At 37.3% G+C, this 22,795-nt stretch overlaps 1 protein-coding gene across 2 annotated transcripts in view; it reads left to right on the top strand.

The window, feature by feature from the left end:
* The first annotated feature begins 5,261 nt into the window (after positions 1-5,261).
* PLPPR4 (phospholipid phosphatase related 4) overlaps positions 5,262-22,795 on the top strand; it is a 44,530-nt gene continuing 26,996 nt past the window's right edge. For both annotated transcript variants that reach the window (XM_030825009.1, XM_030825008.1), the window contains exon 1: positions 5,262-5,635. In XM_030825009.1, coding sequence (XP_030680869.1) covers positions 5,414-5,635 — 222 coding nt within the window. In that variant the 5' untranslated portion in view covers positions 5,262-5,413. The remainder of the gene's footprint in view (positions 5,636-22,795) is intronic.

Here is a 22,795-nt window from a genome sequence, read left to right as displayed (position 1 = left end):
GAGAAAGACAGAAAAGAGGAGAGGAAGGGATATCTTTGGAAAGACAATGGGGATATAAAAAGAAACAAAAGAAAAGAAAAAAGCCAGACTTCTTAAGGGAAAGGTAAAAAGGACAGCATTAATTATCATTCTCTTCTTCTATCATGCATCAACACCAACAATTTTCTGTCTCTGTATCACTTTTCTCAAGATTCAGATTCCTGGGGAACAGGGTCCAGTTGTTCACATTTTGGTCAGTATCCTATCTGGCCTAGGGCGGACTGAATACCTTCATTTACAGTCCTAGTTTGGACAGTAGAAGTGGGACAGTTTATCATGAAAATTCAAGAAACCATCACAAAAAGAAGGAATGATGGCTCCTGAACAAACACACAACAGATGTCCATTTCACTCCTCTAACCTATTCATTTTAGATGTGGAAACAGAGTCCCTGAGTTAAAATGCTCTTATTTACAGCCGTGGAATTAGTCAATGATGAGGCTGGAACTAAAACATCACTTTCTCATCCTTCAGAAGCTTCTCATTTCAGTGTTTTTCCTACTTCACACATCTGCATATTCAGTTATGTTAAGTCTCTTCCATTTAGAAAAATGCAATAAAATCTTACATTGTCCCCTTAAAATGTGGTGGAGTGGGCTGATATCTGAGAAATACGTAACTAAGTATATTTTTATGACCTTAAAAATAAATGTCATGCAAATACCCAAAGGGCAAATAGTTGCCAGGAAACAGAAAAGCAGTTTGCATTTGGCTATGGGCACACAAATCCAACATAGAGAAAAACGACTTCTTTCTTATCTGAGAAGTCTGACACTTTAAATAATAGTGTCAAATGCATTTTCAGGCATATTTTTTCCACGTTATTTGTGCTATGAAGTACTCTGTCTCGTGAAATGTCAGAGGGCTGCTTTTTCAGTGGGTGCCATTTTTCATTTGAATGCACTGAAACAGCATTTCCATTGAAAATGTTCAAGTTCTGTGAGGCACATTAAATTGTTTTTAATGTCACTATTATAATGTAGGGCTGCAACTAGCATACATGAAGCAACATTCAATATAAGTTTTGCACTTGGCTTCAGTGTGAATTTATGTGGTAAAGATGGGATGAAATATATTTTTTAGTTTTCGAGTGTTCTCTAGTAGCCTCTGTGCTGTAAATGGCTTGAATGTCAACTCCTCTCATGGACTTCCTTGACTATCTTTCTTTTTCTTTTTATTATTATTGTTATTATTATTTTATTACACTTTAAGTTCTGGGGTACATGTGCAGAACGTGCAGTTTTGTTACATAGGTATACATGTGCCATGGTGGTTTGCTGCACCCATCAACCCGTCACCTACATTCGCTATTTCTCCTAATGTTATCCCTCCCCTAGCCCCTCACCCCTGACAGGCCCCAGTGTGTGATGTTCCCCTCCCTATGTCCATGTGTTCTCATTGTTCAACTCCCACTTATGAGTGAGAACATGCACAGTGTTTGGTTTTCTGTTCTTGTGATAGTTTGCTGAGAATGATGGTTTCCAGCTTCATCCATGTCCCTGCAAAGGACATGAAGTCATCCTTTTTTATGACTGCATAGTACTCCATGGTGTATATGTTCCACATTTTCTTTATCCAGTCTACTATTGATGGACATTTGGGTTGGTTGCAAGTCTTTGCTATTGTGAATAGTGCCACAACCACCATTCTTAAGAAGTTTCTCATAGTGATTACAACTGCACCTTAATTGTTTCTTTAGTAGTCTATATCACAAGATATAATTATATGTTTGTAAAGAGAGGCAGTAGGTGTAGCCCTTAAGATCACATAGCCTGCAGCAACCTACTGAGTTCAACAATCTCAGCCCTATTAATTATATCTGTGGTCCTTCCATACGATCATAGTTTACCCCTCTGAGTCTCAGTTTTTTAACTATAAAATGTGATAATAATGAGAGTAATTTCATAAGGATCTTGTGAGTACAGTGTGAGGTAAGATGCAAAGTATTGTTAATGATGTCTATTCCATAGTGAGCTTCATGGAGGTGTTTTCTATTACTATTACTAATTTATTGTCTGTGTCTGTCTTCTCTTCACCTACATTAGCCTGTGAATTCTATGAAGACAACAAGCATATATATTCTTTTCTCCAGTGGGTGTCTTGTGAGAAATATGCCTCTCACATAGCCGGGGATCAATAAATACTCGTAGGTTGAATGGATGGACTGATGAATGGATGAGCTAGTTTTACATTTCACCAAGTGCTTTCACATATATTGTCACAATTAAGCTACCAGGCATTGTTGTCAGATAGTACCAGTACTCTTCTCATTTTACATAATAGAAAACTAAAGCTTGGAGATACTAAGTGATTTGCTTATGAACAGAGTTCAAACATTACAAATCCTGAGCTCAAGTTCGTGTCTTCTGACTCCAAATTTCATTCTGTTTTGGTTCAAATTTTTCTATTTATTTATTCTATCCCTGAGTTCTGTCTACTGATTTTTTTATAAAATAGAGAAATCATTTGCCCTGTTCACTTCATTGCATTGTTTTGAGCATCAAAAGTGAAAGTAGGTAATATATATCAAACTGTTACCCCAATGTAAGATATTACTATTGTGTTTAGTATTTAAGGGAATCTTTAGCTTGATTGTTTTACGAAATGCTATGCATTAGAAAAATAAAATTCAAAAGAAGAGAGACAGAAGGAAGGAGAATCTGACCTAATGAAAGATAAAGGATTTACAATAAGAATTGACTTTGAATTCTGAAACATTTCCTAACCCTTGACAATGTGAGCAGGTCAATCTGGGCAGACCAGCTAGGGAGGAAAAAAAGGGTACCTTTCTGATGTTTTGACAATTTGTTGAATTGTTGAGGTATGGTCAGCATACCTCTCTGATATTTTATCACATACCTTTAGGTTTTTTGCTATTGAAATTAGGCGGGTATAGGTTTAGTCTTATATTTCACCTCTTCTTAAATAAAAACACTGAGTTTCCAGGATGATAACATCTCTCTTAAGTTAAATATGTTCTAGCTTATTTTTTACTTCACCAAAGATTGTAAATTTTCTTGAGGCACCAAGGCGGTTGAAAAAAGAAAGGCCTCCAGCACCCCCCCCCCACAATACAAAGTAACATTGGTACTAATGAAAAGTATAATTACTGATTAATGTAAAGTTAAACAGAATCAACAAGCACTTAATGAACATATACTATGTGAAAAACTATGCTATATGGTTATATATGCATCACTTAATTTCATTGTTCCATTTATTTCTTCACTATATACTGACAACCTACTCTTTGCCAGGCACACTTCCAGTTACCAGAAAATATAATGAAAATGTGCTTGACTTTATGGAGTTTACTAGTGGGTGAGGCAGGCAAGATAAAAAAGGACACAGAAATATTTGATATACTATCAAATGGTGATAAATTCTATGAAGGAAAGTAAAATAGTATAAAAGAATAAAGAGTAACAGAGGTCTGAGATTATGAATCTAGTTGGTGCATCCAACACAACTTCCCTGAGGAGTTAAAATTTGAGCAGAGATATGAATTAAGTGAGGGGTTAAGCCATGTAATTTTGGCGGAACAGAGTTCTTGGACAAAGGAACAGTAAGGGCAAAGCTCCTGAAGCAGTGAAAGGCTAGGCTGGAATGGCCAGACCATTGAGGTGCAAAGTGATGTGAATGAGGTCCTAGAACCAGGCAGGGTGGCCAGGTAGGGCTTTAAGGAAGAGACGGGGTTTGGACTTTCCATTGAAGTGGAAGAGAGCTCTTGGAGGGTTTGGGTAGGGGAATAACACAATTGGATTTACTTTTCAAATGACCTTTCTGGATGCTGTATAAGGAATGGTTTGTAGGTTGTGGGAATGGCAAGGGCAAAGACTGGTAGAACAGTTAGAAGGCTGTTACGTTATGCCAGTCTGGGAAGTGATGGCGATCGCTGTGCATGGTGGGGGGTGGGGGCAAGTAGTGAGTTTGGGAAGAAGATGTAGCTCTCTTCTGATTACTTCTATTTTCTAAGTGAAATAAGATTTAATGTCATGAACTGAGAATGAGGAGATGTGAGAAGTGAGAAGTTGTGAATGGGAAAATGGCTGGACAGAAAAAATTATAGAATTGTGGGGGCAACTCCACGACCTACTTGGAGTTTGTGGTCATGAGTTGGATGTGAGACAGGATCATGCGGTTGTGTGTTTTTCTCCAGCCACTTTCAGTGGTAAGGGCAGAGAATTGGGTTCAACTAAGCCGGGATATTATCAGATGAGTATGGCAAATTGGGAGGCGGAAACAAGCAATTATAAGGCTAGACTTTGGAACCCAAGCCTGGCAGACGAAAGTGGGGCAAGAGGTGGTGTTGGCAGTGAAATGTGTATATTATTAGGTAGAGTGGTCCCATATTGCCAAAGACCTATTGGAGGAGCAACTGAAAAAGGGAAATGGATAAATGAGTTGGGAATTGGCCATCACATGCTTGAAATGGAGACTTGGAGATATTGGAAATGGCCTGGGACATGTGATCACAAAAGTAGCTTATCTTTATTAGTATAATACAATGTCTCATGTTTGCTGGGTTTTTCTCTCTTCTATATCAACTTGATACTTCTGGTTGCCAAAGTAATCATAAAATTGAGACTAGCCATGTATACTGCCAACAAGATGAAGGACTTTAGATTATTAATATCTGAAGACATACTTCTTTTTACTGTTATGATTGTAATACTGACACTGTTCTGGGGGTGTGACAGTGAGATTAGAACATACAGTAGCCTCTGGGCTCAATGAGGATGCCCATTACCTGTGCACATCTGCCTCTCTGGATGCAAGGAACCCACATCATTCCCACACAACCGATAGTGTTTGTTAGTGGGTGCTTCGATGTGGAAGGGAGCTAAGGAGTCTCCTAGGCAGAGAATCCCCCGTAGGAGCTGTCATTCCTGGGTAGCAACCAGCTGTCAGTGAATGCCTACCTCGGCCTACTTTTCAGTATGGGATCCAAGATCTCATTTCGTGCAGGTAGGGGTTGGTTTTCTTGCTATGGGTCAGTGCGCTGGAGCAGGGCTTCTGATCCTTAGCATTCTTTAATAGCATTCCTAGAGTGACCTAGGAGGCTCCCCAGGAGGGGACTAGGTGGCTTAGCTCCTCAGCCTCGCTACTGCAGAAACCAGGAGTGCGTCCCCCTTTTCGGATTCTTGACGTCAAGCTCCGACAGCCTTGGAGCCTCGCAAGGGCGGTAGAGAGCTGAGGGAGGGTGACAGGGAGGGGAAGCCATTGCAGCAACAGCTTGGAGGAGGGAGCTGGACGTCGTCTCTCACCAGAAAAACGGGGAGCAGGAGCCAGACTAGGGGAGGAAAAGGACTGGCCCGCTAAGGGAATCGCTGGGTTGCTGCAAAAAGGGGCGGGGAGAAGGCGGGGGCGCTGCATGCAGCGCGCTGGCTCCAGCGGTGGCCGCGGGGAATGTGACATCAGCGGCGCCGGGCGCTTGGGGCTGGAGGAGGCAGCTCGCCTCAGCTGCGCTGTGCACACCTCGCCCGGGGGAGGACGCAGACCCCGGCAGGCGGCAGGGATGTCGGCGAAGGAGAGGCCAAAGGGCAAAGTGATCAAGGACAGCGTCACCCTCCTGCCCTGCTTTTATTTCGTCGAGGTGAGTTGGCCCAGTGCCTTGGCATAATGCAGATCCTCTGGGCATCTCCTGAGCGAATTCAGGTCCTGGACAGTGTTGGAGGCGCAGAGATCCTGCCAGGCGCGCGCCGCTGTCCCCAAATGCCCGACCCTCCCCTCTTCCCCTAGATTTCACAGCAGCTCCCGGAATGTGCCTGTGAATACCTGTCAGCCCGGGGTGATTACCAATAGAGGTGTCGCTGCTGGGTGGCCTGCAGGGAAGGGATACCTGTGTGAGTGAGTGCGGTTTTAGTTCCTTGGCCCTCCTTTAGTGCCTGTGTGCACAACGTCCGCTAGTGCCCCAGAGGGGCCATGATGCCCATATTTCGGGATTTGTGTCTTCAACATGCTGAGTACGTGTCGGGAACTCCGTGTGCACACAGCTATGCCTAGGGCATATGAGGGTTGAAGGTGTTTACATAGTACAAATGTTGTTAATTGCTTTTATTACCCCTGCCCCCCCAAATCCTTCTCCTATTATATTATTATGGTGCTCACATACGCTTCTGAAATTGGAACTGCATCTCTAAACATCAACCATCAATGTACTGGCCTCTTTCCACAGTAAAAAATACATATTATATATGTGTGTATACATAACTATATATAATATTTTAAATCTATGACATCATCTGATTTTACATGATTTGTATCTGAGTATTCACTGTGCTGAGCAGTATTTTAGATAAGCAATTAAATGCAGATGTATCCATAATGACCCTCTAACTTACCAAAATGCAGTATTTGAGGGAGAAACAATTCATAGGAGTGTTATAAAGACTGGCAGATACAGTGATTCCATGTACTGTGCTCCATTGCATTAGGAAGACATTTTTAAGCAAAAGGTTTATTAAATTACAGATACTAAAGGGTTGTATTGCATAAGTTTAGGGAAATCAGACGGTTTTAGGCATAAAACTATATTCTGTTTAGTTAGAGTCTGGGCTGCATAGAGAATTATAAGACTGTTGCTGAATCATAAATATCCTTCTCTGGCCATCTTTTCAGCCAAATATGGAGGTTTAGCCCTTCCAAGTGCAAACAGTAGATTCTGTATTCAATGATTGTAAGGCTTATATGTGCTGAGGAATAGTCACTGCCTTGAAACTTGGGAGAATAGACATTGTCAGACTGTTCTTATAGGTAACAATATATTTGGAAGTTTTGTAGAAGTGTCATAAATTTTTTAAATAATTTCAGTTTCAAGAAAGATGTATGTGACTTGCATAAGTTTCAGAGAAATGATGGGTGACCCCTTCATTCATGACCCATAGAAAAGAAGCAAAAAAAAAAAAACCTATGTATTTAAAATAATGAATCCATTTATTATCCTTTCTCTTTTCACAAGAGATTTTTGGGAACATGGTTTAGGTAATTTTTGTTGAAAGATAATAAAGAGCTTTCTCAAGAAAAATGTAGGTAGCAGAAGATTCCATGATGAAAAGGGTGAAGGAATAGAAAGATGAGATACCTGCCTTCAAGTTCAATCCATCAGACCACTTGTCGCATGGCTAATCCATGTAGTTTTGTATTATAGTGATTTCATTTGTGTCTGAATCAATGACATTTGTCTAGGAGAAATCAGTTAGTGGCTGAGTTCCATCTCCAGGAAGGAACACACCTGAGGTCAGCTAGAAGCTGACTACATGTGGGTTGCAGCTATATGGCTTCAAGGAAAATGCCCTCACGAAAGAGGAGGCAAACCAGAGAATTAAAGATGTGCCTTTACAGAATGTATGTGGGCACTTTTGAGGCACCTTTAACCGGAGTACCTGTCCCTTAAGCAAGAATTTTAAAAGTACAAGTGCCTCATAATGCATTTGAATTGTGTGTTTAGGAACAGACATCTCACAATTGTTACTTCTTTTCCGTGAGTGGAAATAGCCCAGATTCATTACTTTTACTTTGGCCCATTCGGATACCCTCTATGAATTCCTTAGCAGGGCAAGCTATAGAACAATTACTTGAAGACAATTCATGGAGTTTGAATGAGCATTGATGACACTGTGTCTTGGGGTTAACAGACTTCAAAGACAGATCAACACAACTGGACTGCAAATTATCTTCCTAAAAATTAAATGCATGATGAACCACTAAAGAGCCTCCAGAAAATGGGAGACTGCATTAGTGTAACAATTATTTAAGGGTTTGACCAGATGCACTACCATGCTCCTTTGAAATGACTCATTTTGAAGGTGGTGAGAATGCACGAAATTTACATCTCCTTTGTAGGATGAATAAACATAGCTTGAATTTGCATGTTAGTAAAATGCTCTAGAGTAATGACACTTTGCTTTACAGCATAGTTTCCCAAGACCTTAGAAATTAAGATGGAAAAGTGAAACATGAGTGAATCTCCTTCCATCACATATCAGTCTAAAGCACATATTTTTAGCCTTCTCTGTTACTCAAACCATAATTTAAGTAACAAGAAGAGGCTAACAAAACAGATTTCAGAAGAAAACGGTCCCTGGTTCTCAAGTCAGTGACACCATGAGCAACTTACACTTTGCCTTTTTTCAAGGAGTTTAGAAGTTTTAAATTACTAATTCATGATAGGTATGAGATGTGAAGAAACTTTAATTGGGAAAATGAGGGAAGGGAAGCTTTCACTCGAGCCAAAGGGGGCTGAAATCAAGATGGACTGAGTTATGTCAGGAAAATGGCAGCATGCTCTAGGAAAAACCTGGGCCTTGCAGACAGATTGACTTGGTTCAAACACCGCCTTTGCCAGATACTACATGAATAATTCTGGCCAAGTTACTTCTCTCATCCTTAGTTTCTTCATGTATAATAGAAATTACATAATATAAATATAAATAGACCTGTATTCATACATAATAGAAATTATTATACCTACATCTTAGAATATCGAATATATTAATATTATGAGGTTAAAGGGTCATGGCTGAGATATGGTAGGCAATCAAGATATGTTAGTTCCTTTCCTTTCTTATAACTGTTCTTGACCTGAAATAAATTATTTTACTTATAGTTTGGACTTAGGGGATCAAGTCCTGACAAGGTCTAGCTTGAGAGTTCCCATTGTTGAGAAGAAGTCATCTTCTCCCCAATTTCTAGAAATAGTTTGGGCTCCACAGGCTTCTTGAAATGGACCTGTATTAATTGCTACAAATGGGGAGAGTGAAGTACTATTTACAGTTTGTACCATAGTAATGACAAACATTTATAAAGTACTTAATATATGTACTAACAATACAGCTAAATGCTTTACATGCACCATGTTGTTCAATCTTCAAAGTTTCTCTTTAAGAAAGAGGCCATTATTATCTGTGTTTTGAAGAAGAAACTGAAATTCATAAAAGTTAAACAACTTGCCCAATTTTATAAAGCAAAGTTAGAGGCAGGGCTGGGTATTAACTCAAAGCCCATGCTCTTCACCACTGCAATAACAATCTCTCTCAACTTGTTGAAAGAACATTCACATAGGCAAAGTTACTTTCTATGGTTTCTCACTGGTAAAAAAGGAAGATGTAGTAAGGCAAGGGCACACTGACAAACAGGGTGATACAGTTTTCTCTGGCAACAGATCAGCTTCCTCAGCTCAATTCCTCCTCCACTGGGAGTGTCCAAGCACAAAGAGTTGGAGGACAGTGAGTACTCCCCACATTGGCTCATCAGTTAGTGGCTAGTGCCCCTCAACAAGAACTATGGATAGATGCAAGGAAGGAGTAAAGATGTTGGCAGCCCATTTGCATGTGTCAAGGTATCTCTAATTATACCCCAATGGGCATTAGGCTGAGATGTTGGTGTTCAACCACTAAAACCAAGTAATCTTGTCCTTGTTCACCACCATACCTGATGTTAAAGCACACATTAGTTGAAGGGATAAATTTAGGGATAGAATTATTTTTTTCTTATGTCTTTGGTTTATGCTGCTGCTTGCTAATGAAATGGCTTATGGTTGACAGTAATATTAGATGGTGATTTGAAAAACACGATGATTTTTAGTTTTGCACCTCATTTTATAAGCAAGTTTCATAACTCAGTTTTACACTATACAGCCTGGGAAAACAAAGGTCAAGTTGTGAAAAGAACTCTCAGACAAGCATACCCACACCTTATTAGGATAAAGAGAAAAGCAGGTAAAAAGGAATGTTCCACTAGAGAAAAGGTTTATCATGCCCTTAAAGTTCCCAAGTACACTGCAAGTGATGGCCGTATCACTAACAGTGGCAACTGCACCCAGCAGTATACCTAGTTAACAAAAGAGTATTCAAACTTTTTTTTTATTATTATACTTTAAGTTCTGGGGTACATGTGCAGAACATGCAGTTTTGTTACATAGATATACACGTGCCATGGTGGTTTGCTGCACCCATCAACCTGTCACCTATATTAGTTATTTCTCCTAATACTATCCATACCCTAGCCCCCCAACCCCCACAGGCCCTGGTGTGTGATGTTCCCCTCCCTGTGTCCATGTGTTCTCATTGTTCAGCTCCTACTTACGAGTGAGAACATGTGGTGTTTGGTTTTCTGTTCTTGTGTTAGTTTGCTGAGAAGATAGTTTCCAGCTTCATCCATATCCCTGCAAAGGACATGAACTCATCCTTTTTTATGGCTGCATAGTATTCCATGGTGAATGTGTGCCACATTTTCTTTATCCAGAATATCACTGATGGGCATTTGGGTTGGTTCCAAGTCTTTGCTACTGTGAACAGTGCTGCAATAAACATATGTGTGCATGTGTCTTTATAGTAGAATGATTTATAATTATTTGGGCATAGCCCAATATTATATGTGATAAGGCTGGTTGTCTGGGGCTAGTGCACTTCCTTTATGCAAAGGATTACAGTGGTCCCTCTGGGGCTCAGGCTCACAATTTTATTCTCATTAGTCATCCTGCTCAAAGATCAATTCAGTATGTAATGTAAACAAATGACAAATTACCTTTTTAAACCTAAAAAAATAAATTCCTAACATGAAATAAATGGGAAAGAGGTTCCTTTTACTTAAATATTCTGCTATATGATGTAACATTTTCATAACAAACCTGATGCTAATTTTATGAAGGCAGAAGAGTTATGCTTGACCTATTGCAAATATATTTTGACAGGGCTACAGATACAGAAAAGAGTTTGAAATTGCCTGTTATTCATACGACAAAACACACAAAGACACATATGTATGCACACACTTCTATGCATAGGTATGTACAAATACACATGGAGTAAGAATATCATCTCTCTCTCCACTCAGCATAAAATTACAGTATCTGAAGCATTTCAATTCAGAATATTTTAATCTCAAAAAATTAAGATTACTCAGAAAGTTTTCATTCGTGTGTGTGTGTGTGTGTGTGTGTGTGTGTGTGGCAGGGTCTTGCTCTGTCACCCAGGCTGGAGTACAGTGGCATGATCACAGCTCACTGCAACCTCAGCCTCCCAGGTTCAAACGATTCTCCCACTTCAGCCTCCTGAGTATGTGGGACTACAGGCATGCACCACCACACCCAGCTGGTATTTATAAATTTTGGTAGAGACAGGATTTCACCATGTTGCCCACGCCAGTCTTGAACTCCTGGGATCAAACAATCCTCCCGCCTCAGCCTCCCAAAGTGCTGGGATCACAGGCATGAGCCACCGCACCTGGCCTACTCAGAAAGTTTTCATTACTTTGAGTGTGTATTAGTAGTAGATATGTTGCAGGATTTTGTTAATGGAGCTTAATTACTATAAGGTCAGTAACTAAACAGTTTGTTCAGGAGCCCAAGCCATTGCTGCTACTCTGTTGCCATCCTACCTGGGGAAGTTCAACAAGCCTTTGAGCAAAGACACACATTTTAAAACACATTTTGAAATTGTGGTGTCTTGACAAAACCTTAATACAATTTTTATTTTCTTCCCATTGGAAAGTGTCCACAGGTTTTTAATTGTAGCAAACATTAATTGACAAGATTTCTGTTCTATCTCATGATCTATGTACAAATTATATAACTCATTTGATTTTCTTGCTGAGAAATATTGCTAGCTTATTCCCTTTTACATAAACTTTAGCATCAGTAGGAAACATAAAATCACATTTCTGCATTGCATATACCAAAATAGTAGCTGTAGATTTTTTTCTCTTCTCTAGATTGTATAGAAGTAGAGTCTGCTCAAAGAAGTACTTCAAACCCTGCCAAATGAGATGAGTTGGCAAGTCTCTTCTCTTTCAAAGTCACAATGCATAAAATCTGATGCAAAATAAAGTAAATAGAGAATAGAGTCCTAAGTTTTAGAGATAGAGTTAAATGAGGACATTGCTACAAATCTAAGCATCGAACATAGCACTTGCTATTAGGGAATTATTTTCCATTCCCAAACACCACCACTATCTTGCTGTTTCTTCATAGCCAAGTTACTCAAAATGTGATTTTTTCTACTTTTCTCTATCAGGAAACAAAAAATACTTGGTTTCTGCCAATTTCAAGGAGATTTTACTAATAATGATAATAATCATAGTAATAACAAAGAATAGTCCATTTCAAGTCTTCTTCATAAGGCAGACTCTCTAGATACATTATTTTTAGCCAGAAAACTATCCTACTGAGAAGGCATTGTTACCTTTATTTTTTGAATCAGAAATTGTAGCTCAGAGAGCTACTGTTTTTACCAGGGACATATAGCAATGAAGTGAGAGAGTCAGGATTTCAGAGCTTGTCCATCTTGCTCTTGCATTATGACTACACCATACTGTCTCACACATGCTTCCAACAACAATGCTAAACCTAGTGATGAAGTGCAATGGAGAGCCCTGTCTGTGCTGTGACTTGGCTAGCTTCATAGTATCTGGATGCATGTATTTGAAACATGTCTGGTTGTGGCTCTGTCAGAGTTCTGGAACAGAGTTTTTCTCTACATTCAGCTACTAAACTTGGCTGTGTTAGTGCTATTTCCTATTTAATAGTAACTGGTTTAATTTTGGACATGTCTAGAAGGCACAGTGTCCCCTATAAAGAAGCTTCCTTCGGGCAAGCACAAATGGCACTCGTGAGTCTCTGATGAAGATTAATGAGGATCAATGGGTGGGGGTGAGAGGGAAGACTTGGAACTTAAATAGAGTTTAGGAGAGTAGGATATGCAGGTCTATCAAAATGATAGAAAGAAAGAAACTCAACAAGGTAATAGAAACAGAGAGAGGTCAAGCCAAGCAGGATTAGAAGAAAAAGCATTAGAAAATTGAAGGTAGGAGTGAAGTGTGCGTGTGTGTGTGTGTGTGTGTGTGTGTGTGTGTGTGATGGAGATCCAATCTGTGAGCAAACCATGGAGACCCCTTTAAACATTTTGGTTTTCTAAGCTGGCTTGTTAAATAAAGATTATTTGAGACACAATTATTGCTGTTTATGTTGGAAATGTATTACAAATATTACTCATAGCAAACACATTTTCTCTCAGCATGTGTATACAGCATAGACTATTTCTCAAGCAACTTTTGTATTTAAAAGTGAGGAAATGTCTTACAGAGTTTAAAAGTCTTATTACAGAGAATAAGTCTAATAAAATTATGTGACCCAAGAACATATGACCTCACTGTTTCTTCTATCACCTAAGAAAATTTTGTATTGAAAAGGTTAACTGAGTTAACCTTTGGACATGCCAAGTATGCCAGAGTTACCTAAGGACATACTGGTTAATATCAGATCAGGAATAGAACCTAGGTCTCCTGACTCCTGTTCTAGTGCTCTTTCCTAATTATTACTATTTCTAGAATTCCTTATATTAGAAAGTTTCCCTCTGGATTATAACATTTAAAATACAGGTCATTCTAATTCTACATGTGAACAAATTGTGCTGGCTGTTTGTGCTAACTTCCAAACACATTTCATGACCACCTTACATTAAACAAGTCAAAGCAATTATGAATGGATCTTCCACTGTTCCAAATTGTTAGGCTCTTTGAAAAGCATGGTAATAGCTAAAGATTAGAAAATTAGAAATGATTTTTCTCATTGCCTAAGTGCCCACCTGTAATTTCACAATTAACTCCCTTGACATGAGGTCTCTAACAGACAGTAAAGGAAAGTATAAACATGGGAAGGAGTAAGAGTATAATTAATGTCATCACTTATGGAATAGCTTTGAATTTTCCCTTATACTTCAATGTAAATTTTTCATGCATTATCTCATCTGATCCTTTAAATGCAACTGAGAAGTAAATATAAACTCTATTTTAAAAATTAAGTAACGAATACTCAGGGAAGTGCAAAAACTTGCCTAAAACTCAAGTAGTTCTATTTTTCATCTTGGTCAGAAGAAAAACAAAGGTGACATTTAAACTGTGAAATGTCTAATCATGAGCATCATGGTAGCCTTTTACCATATGAATTAGCTGAGAAATGTATTTACAGATAACTATCGAATGGAGTAATCTTTTCATTGTCAAGTGGATTTTGAAATATGGATGCCAAGGACAGAAATACTAATTTTGGCATGACTAACATTGAGGTGTTTTTCTTATCAATAATTAGACTGAACCAATTGCACTTAGGTCCATTACTATCTGGTTGTTTGTCAAGCAACATAGAGGAGGATAATGGCTTTCTTACTTGCTGTAACAAGATGGTTTCTGTCTGTGTAAAACTGGTATTTAGATCACTTAGGAATAAATTAAAGAAAAGTGAAAAGGCAAGTAATTAAAATCAATGTATTTGTGGAAAAGGTAAACATGGAATCAGTACATTTAACAGAAGAATGATGTTTGGGAGTGAGAGCAATGAAGTAGATGTGACTATATTGTTAACAATTTAACGCTCTTACCAAAAGTCTGTGCTATGGGTTTGCTTAGAGGTAAACTGCCATTTGATGAAATCCTAGGCGTGCTTCAGAAATTGAGTCCTCTTGGATAGAGTCCAAAAGAGACTGATCTTACATTAAATGTTCTTCAATAAGGAATGCTAAAATGAAATTCCAGGGTATAACCTGTTTTGTACTCTTACAATTTATTTATGTATTGAATAAATATTTATCACTTGCTTATGATGTGACTTTTGGTAAAAGTAATAGAAACAATATGGGATCATCACTGGCATACTTCCTAGTCTATAGTAGAATTTCAATAAATTTTAACTGGATGTAATAAAATAGGACTAATCATATGAACATAAATTTTTCTTTAACTGTTTTTATCAGCTGGTGGAGACATTTTTATTTGTAAAGTGATCATAAATTCCCTATCAGAGACATTGCTCAGCCTTGTGGATTATTGAACAGTTGAAGATTAGATCAATATCCAAGGTCTATATGAGTCCTCATCTCTTAATTTTATAATCTAGGACTTACCTATGGATTGTTTGAGATTTGAAATTTCAAATAAAGGCATCACTGAAGCAAAGAACTTTGCAATTTTAATTTTCATAGAAAGTTACTTTAGTTACATAAGGCACATATACCAGCAGACAATTTTTTGTGCCTATGGTAAAACAAACTATTAGATATATATATTTCTTACTTTTTAAAAATAATGTAGTTTTTTTTTTCACTTGATCTACCAATTAGCTTTAGAATCTTGGGCAATTAACTTATTTCCTCTAAGCCTCATTTCCCTTATTTGAAAATGATAGAATTATTGTGGTCAGGTTAGAGTAATTATGACCCTTTAATCATATGCAAATTATAAAATATGGCCAAGAATTCTAAAGCAAAGTCAGGCCTAGTAAATGAATTTTCTCTTTCCCATTTACCAACACCCCCTCTCCCATCTTGTCTAAAGTAAACTTTGTGGTAGCTTTAGATGTTACCTGATTCCCTGGAAAGGGGCTGGTTCTCCTGACTATTTTTTATTGGTATCACACATTTATGTATGTTTTTTATAGTGTGCATACAATGGTGGAGCAGTTTATTACAATGTATAATACAATAACAATAAGTATTTACTGGAATTCCTGCTCATTTTTATAGATAAAGGGACATATGCATACACTCACAAAATAGAGACCACTTTTTTTCAGTACCCTTACCTTGACCTAGTCAGTGGAGGGGAATTCTCATTTACTGAGCATCTTCTATACACAGTGCCCAGGTAACACTCTACTGAAAGTCTCTATTCCAAGGTTGTTGGTAGGCCCATAATCTGTAAGCCACTGCCATTCTTATCTTTCCAGAGTTCTAAAATATCATATATAAACTCGTCAGCAGCAGTGTCTGTTCAATGCAAATTAAATATCTTCCCATGCCTCAACTGAACCATCTGTGAAATAAAGAATAGTATGCTTTCTAAAAATGATGAATAAATTAGATTTAATCTTTGGGAACGAGTCATCTCATTTAGGCTATTGTATGATTCATTGGAATCTTTTTTTTAAGGCAGTTGGATACACTCTGAAGAATTAACAGGTTACTTATCCCTTGGGTGATGATCTGAAAATGCCTGTATTGTAGCAACTGAGATTTGAGTTATTAAAACATGGAGAACATCCAACTGTGAAGATTTGGACATAAATAATGTCTTATTCATGGCAAAACCTGATAAAAAGGATGGTCAGCAATCTGTTATAAACAATATACTATAGGGAGATGAATTTTTGAAAACTCTTCTGCTTTAAGACCTCATTTGGTTTCTAGCTTCCAGCTGAATTTTACATACATGAAGAAAAATTATTTGATGGTGTTACATTTTTCAATATTTCAGTCTCAGACTAGCGGTTATTCCATAGATAATATTGGTTCTGGTAATTTTTAGATGGTTGGCCCAGGATGTAATTAAGGAAAAATCTTTTTATTATTTATTTTTAAACTCCAGCTTGCAGAACAATGCAAATAGCTGAGAGCAGATAGTCTCTCAATAAATCTGTGATGGATTAGTTGTTGCGTTGGTCAATAAATCTAGCAGCTTAATTAATGAATATAGGGAAACAGAGCCTGGACTGAACCTCAGCTTCGGCCTTGGCCTTGGCCACATTATTCTTTGGCTGACCTTGAAGGCTAGTGGTCCTTTCAGTCCTGTTCAGAAATAGAGGAAGAGATTGCTAAGACTTCACTGCCCAAATGCATGTTCCAACATGACTAAGAAGGGCCAAGTGTAGCACATCCTAGGAAATGCCTACTCTACGGGACTACAGAAAACTTTAAGAACTGCTCATTCCAAATCCCCCAGCCCACCAAATTCAGCAGGCTCTGTTTCTTCCTCCACCACTACCCTTCACCTTCCTAAGACTCCAGAGGTCGATGAAGCACAGTAGGGAGAGGGAGAGGGGTATGAGATATCTCATATGAGATGACCCTAAGAATCATAAGGACTGATATTTTCCATTAAAACACATAACACAATCCCACTTACTTTAATTAACTTAATCACAGCATTAAAATGTTAGAAAATAAAACAGAAGTTATTAATGTCCCACATTAACTGCTCAACTTCAATATCTCTTTTACATACACCAAGCTTTTTCAAAAATGAAACTTAAATAACTAAGGCCTTCAGCAGCATCGGAAACTTTTAACTTTGAAGAAGGGCTCATAACGTGCATCTAAGTGTGCATCTAAATGTGTATAAAGATGTGTATGTAGGAGACAAGCTTAGAGGGAAGAGAAGCTTGTGATATGCTATAGCGTTCTAATCTCTGAAATTAGATGAGAAATTCCTTTTCTGGATAATTAATAGGTCAAATAAAATGTATCAGGCACATGGCAAATACTAAAAAGTATTTGTTAAATAAATTGAATATAATAGAAAATGTGAACTTTCATAATGTTTAAGTAAAATGGTTTAATAATAAAATTCATACTTTATTTTAATAAACATTGTGAAAACATAATTAATTTAGAAACACTGATAGTCTTTAATTCAGTCATTCCTGCGTATATAATGTTAAGATTATATGTCTATTTAAATCTCAAAATCAGAAATTTGCTTCTCTTATGCTATAACTCAAATACAAGGGGACTTCTAAAAGTTCATGGAAAAAATGGAATTAAAAGATAAACATAAAAAATATAAACTTTATTTCTCAATATAAGCTCTATCAAGCTCAAGATAGTTTAGCAAGCAATGATAAAAGCCATTTAGTCCATTCCTAAAGAACTGATGCTCCTGGGAATTTAACCATATCATTGCAATCTGTTTTACATTATCAACTGAAGAAAAATGGGTGCCTTTGAAAGATTTCTTAAGAATAGAAAACAAGAACAAGTCAGAATGAGCCAAATTAGGACTGTGAAATGGATGCCTAACGATTTCTCATTGACACTCTCACAAAAGTGCCCTTGTTTGGTGAGAGGGATGAGCATTGTTACGGTGGGGAAGGATTCTCTAGCAAAGCTTTCTTGGGCATTTTTCTGCAAAAGCTTTGGCTAACTTTCTCAAAACACTCTCATAATAAGCAGATGTTACTGTTCTTTGGCCCTCCAGAAAGTGAACAAGCAAAATGCCTTGAGCATCCCAAAACGATGTTGTCATGACATTTGCTCTTAACCAGTCCACTTTTGCTTTGCCAGGACCACTTTCCCATCTTGGTAGCCATTGTTTTGATTGTGCTTTGTTTTCAGGATCATACTGATAAAACCATGTTTCATCACTTGTTACAGTTTTTTGAGGAAATGCTTCAGGACTTTGATCCTACTTGTTTATTTTTGTCCATTGAAAGCTATACTCTTGTCTGCAGCCAGTCTGACCACAGTTGCTTTGGCACCCATTGAATGGAAAGTTTGCTAAACTTTAATGTTTCAGTCAGAATTGTGTAAGCTGAACCAAGTGAGAGGTCTATGTTGTTGGCTATTGTTTGTGTTGTTAATAGTCAGTCCTCTTCAATTAGGGTATGGACAAGACAAATGTTTTCCTTGCAAATTGATGTGGATGGTCTGATGTTGTGGGCTTTATCTTCAACATCATCTTTTCCCTTCTTAAAATGAATTATCCACTTGTAAACTGCTGATTTCTTGTATTTATAACTTTCTGCAAAGTATCAATGATTTTGCCATTCTTCCACTAAAGCTTCATCATAAATTTGATGCATGTTCTTGCTTCAATTTTAGCAGAATTCATGTTGCTCTGATAGGGGTTCTTTTCAAACTGATGTCTTATCCTTCTTGGTGCTTCAAACTAGATCTTTTTCAGATATGTTATGAGTGTGTATGAGCTTATTTTGGTGCAAAAAATTGAAATCCATTCACTGTTTTTTCATAATATACATGTTCCATGACTTTTGAAGATCGCTTATGTAGAAGTTTTAGTTATGTCACGTTTGCCTGACATTATTACAACGTGAACATCTATATGCTTTCTCTGTATGAATAAAACAATCCCACTAATAGTGAAAACACTATTTAATCTAAGTATATTAAGATCTTACCTTATTAAAGGATATGATGAATATATACAATATCATGCACTATAGAAATTGTAGGGTAGCATTAACAATCTATAAAGAGAAATACTCTCTTTTTTTATTTTGTTATTTCTCAGTGTCTTTGGAAACCCATTGATCCATTGTATAAGCTTCTAGGAAGAGGTAATATGTACAATAATCACAAACATGAATTGGGAAGCCAGATTTCTTGAGTTTGTAATCCAGCTAACAAGCTGTATAACCTTACAAAAATCATGGAATCTTACCGTATAACCTTGTACAAATCATGTAATCTCATGTAATCTGTTTCCTCATCTGTAAGATGGCAGTAATAATAGCACCTTCATCAAAAAGGTGTTGTGAAGATTGCATGAATTCAAACATATGAAGTACTTTAAATGGTACCTGTCAGACATTAGTAGCATTAAATTACTATTATTACTCAAATTTTTAAATGTCAGCTGTATGTTGTAAGGGAAGAGAAATTACAGCTGGAAGAAAGGATTTAAAAGCAATTACTTATAACAATTGAAATACAGATCCTCAGCCTCAGGTCTTAGTCTCTAATGGTTTAAAGAATAAAATACTTTCCAAGACAATGCACATACTTCAGTGTCTAATTATTTAAGAAGAACAAATTTTCACTACCTGAGGTTAAGGCTGGTGAGTACGAAACCTACTACCCCACGCCTAGTGCTAGATCAATATTCAGGTAATAAAACAACCGTTTATCATTATTTTTGACTTTACTGTTAGACCATTGTGTGATTGTATTGGTCCTTTTAGAGCTGTAAAGATGTAGTTTCATATTCATGTATAAAAACATAGAACAAATTTTTTCCCATTCAACCTAATACAATCTATTAGGTGAGGTAGCTCTTCTCTATTAATTATCATTGCTATGGAAGATCCAATTTAAGTTTCTTGATTTTTTAATGCTAATGAAATCATTAGAATTCTAGAAATTCAAAATAGAAAGCATTTTCTTGTGGTAGAATAAATGAAGATCTTTTTAAATGGCGGATATTTTCTTAACAACACTGCAAGAATGTCTCAACATTTGGCATCTCTCTTCAAATTATCCATGTATGTATTAGTTTATTGCATATTGAGGACACCTAGTATGTCAGGGATAAAGAGATGGATAAGACAACTTTTCTGCTCTCAAAGATCTTGTCGCTGAATAGGAGAGAATGTAAAGGAACAACTGCCATCCCATATGACAATTGCTATGATCCAGGCATTCATCAGGATATCTCTGTATGGTCAGAGAAAGTGATCCGAAGGAAGCACTAAAAGCAGGAAAACATCTGGAGCCTTAAGTTTGCCTAATTTCTGATACTTTATATTAGAAATCATTCATTAGGGAAGACAAATGTGAAAATAAAAGCAGACCATATCCAAAATATAATTAAATGCTCTTAAGATATTCCCAAAAACCAAAATAATACAAATAACTTCAAAGAAACTGCACAAGGAACAACCTTCAGGACCTGAGGGCACCACATCAGTGAGAGTGTGATTTGACAGTGCCTGCCACCCCTTTGCTGTTGTTGCCGTTGAAACCCCTTGACACATGGCTATCTCTTGTCTTGTGTCCTTTAAACTGGCAATCTCATTGAAGCCTGGGGCCATCCTTTCCTGAAAAGCACTAGACTAGTGCCAGATGGTGACATGTGGCAGAATGGCAGCAGGATACACGGCGGTGCATGCTTCCAGGAATTTAACAGACCAGGTTTCAATTTCTGGCCTTTGAAGCCAGGCATGCTATTTTACTTATCTGGGGCATGGTCCTTATCTTAAATTTATCTTAAGAATCCCAAGGAGGTTAAGAATTAAACTAGATAATTAGGATGAAATGTCGAAATAAAAACTCAGTAAATGTCCTTTGCTTTTTAGGTCTGAGTACATACCTAATAAATTCTGCTGAAACTGAGAGGAGCTCTAGAAAAGACAGATCTCAGATTGGAACACACAAAGCAATTTTCATGTTTGGGTGATAAGGAATAAGTGAGTAGAGAATGTGTTTAAGAGTAATCAGAATTAAGAGAAACAGAGTGGCCTTTTTCAAACTGCACCTTTCCCCTAGGACCGCCTCTCCCCACACGGGCACCCCACAGGCAGTTATCTTAGTGGTGTGGAGGAGGAAAGCCAGTTGAGTTCCATGAGCAAAGAATTTTGAGCATGTTTCCCAACTTAGACACCTGGGTAGGAGTCTGGGTGTTCCCACTTGGGGGCTTTGTGACTGTTGCACAATTTATGTAACCTATTTCTGCCTCAGTTTTCTCATTTGTAATCTGGGGATACTAATAGATACTTTATACAGTGTAGATCAAATATAGCGATCTTTTAAACTTAACTAGTATCTGGCACCTAAGTCCTCAACACATGCTGTGTACTTTTCAGAAATTGCCTATGTTTTTTGTTCCTTTAATCATAATTTCTTGATTTCTTTCAATTAAATTCAGTGAACATTTATTGGACACCTAAAACATTAAAAGCACTGGGTGAATTGCAAAGTTTCACTTTTGAGTACTTGATCTTAGGGCAAGGGTTGGTAATATATAAATAACCATAATCAAAGGCAGACTAACAGATCCTTCGATAAAGTTATATATGAAGTATGTGAGACGGAGTCTTCAATTCTGAATGGAGAGCCTGGAGAAAGTTTCAGGAAGAAAAAAATTACATGATCTCAACCTGAAAGGATAAGTACAATTTTTATGAGAAATAAATGTGGAACTGTAATGTGAAGCAGAGACTAGAACATGTCTTTTTGAAATATAAATATAGTGGGAACATGGGCTGTCTTTCTGGTTTAGGAGAGTGGAGAGTAGGTGGAAAGCAAAATTGACCAAGAAAGGCAGATCAAGGCCATATTTTAAAAAGTCATAAATATCATTCTAAAAAATTTGCACTGTATTTTGTCATTAATGAGGCACCATTAAATGTGTGATGAGGTGTGAATTCTGGGAAAATTAGTTTGGAAGCATTATGGAGGATGAAACAAATTATGAAGAGAATAGAGATTTTTTTAAAGGCCCTGATGCTTTATATAAGGCAGTGACAGCGTGAAAGAAATGAGAGAAATGATTCTTAATTCATGACAGTATATGAAGCATTTCAGTATTAGATGGCAATGTAAAAAAACCCCTCATTTCACTGATAACAAATGAAGCCCAGAAACGTTAAGTGACTTTCCCAAATCCCAGAAGCTGGCAGAATAAATGAGGGGAGAAACTGGATTCTCCTGGGTCGAGGCCAGCACTGGTTTCCCTCAATCACACTGCCCTGTTTCAGTTTGTATCTATTCATGTCATACAAGCCACATGTTTTATGTATAAAAACTAGTTTAGATTTCTAGACCTTAAGTAATGTTGCAGACTCATTCTGACCAATTATTTCCCTTAATGACACTTCAAGTTTTAGTGTGTGTTTATAATCTATATTTTTGAAGTTCTTTGCAGCCAATCTGAATATGCTATACTTAGAGTGAAGATAGTTTTATAGACCATAAAGCCTAATATTATGTTATTATTATCAATATTTGAAGAAAATATTAATCTGTATTAGCTACAAGGCAAAAAATAGTACAGAATACCACTAAAGATCATACTGTAGGAAGTAGAAAATTCCCTCACCACGTGTGTGTTGACCTGTGACAAGCTTCTTCATGGCTACAGGCTTTAATACGATTGCTTTGATCTGCTAGTATTTTTCCCAGTTTTAATTGAATTTCAATGTATTCTGTTATTGTTTCAAATTTATATGATTTTGGGATATTTATCAAGTTGGTTCTAAGCCTCTCATTTTAAATGTTATTAATATTAAAATCTTCCTTTATCTCTTAGAATA

This window comes from Nomascus leucogenys, chromosome 12 (genome assembly GCF_006542625.1).
Source record: "Nomascus leucogenys isolate Asia chromosome 12, Asia_NLE_v1, whole genome shotgun sequence".
Lineage (NCBI taxonomy): Eukaryota > Metazoa > Chordata > Mammalia > Primates > Hylobatidae > Nomascus > Nomascus leucogenys.
The sequence above is the reverse complement of the archived record's forward strand: the minus strand, read 5'-3'. Positions and strand labels throughout refer to the sequence as shown.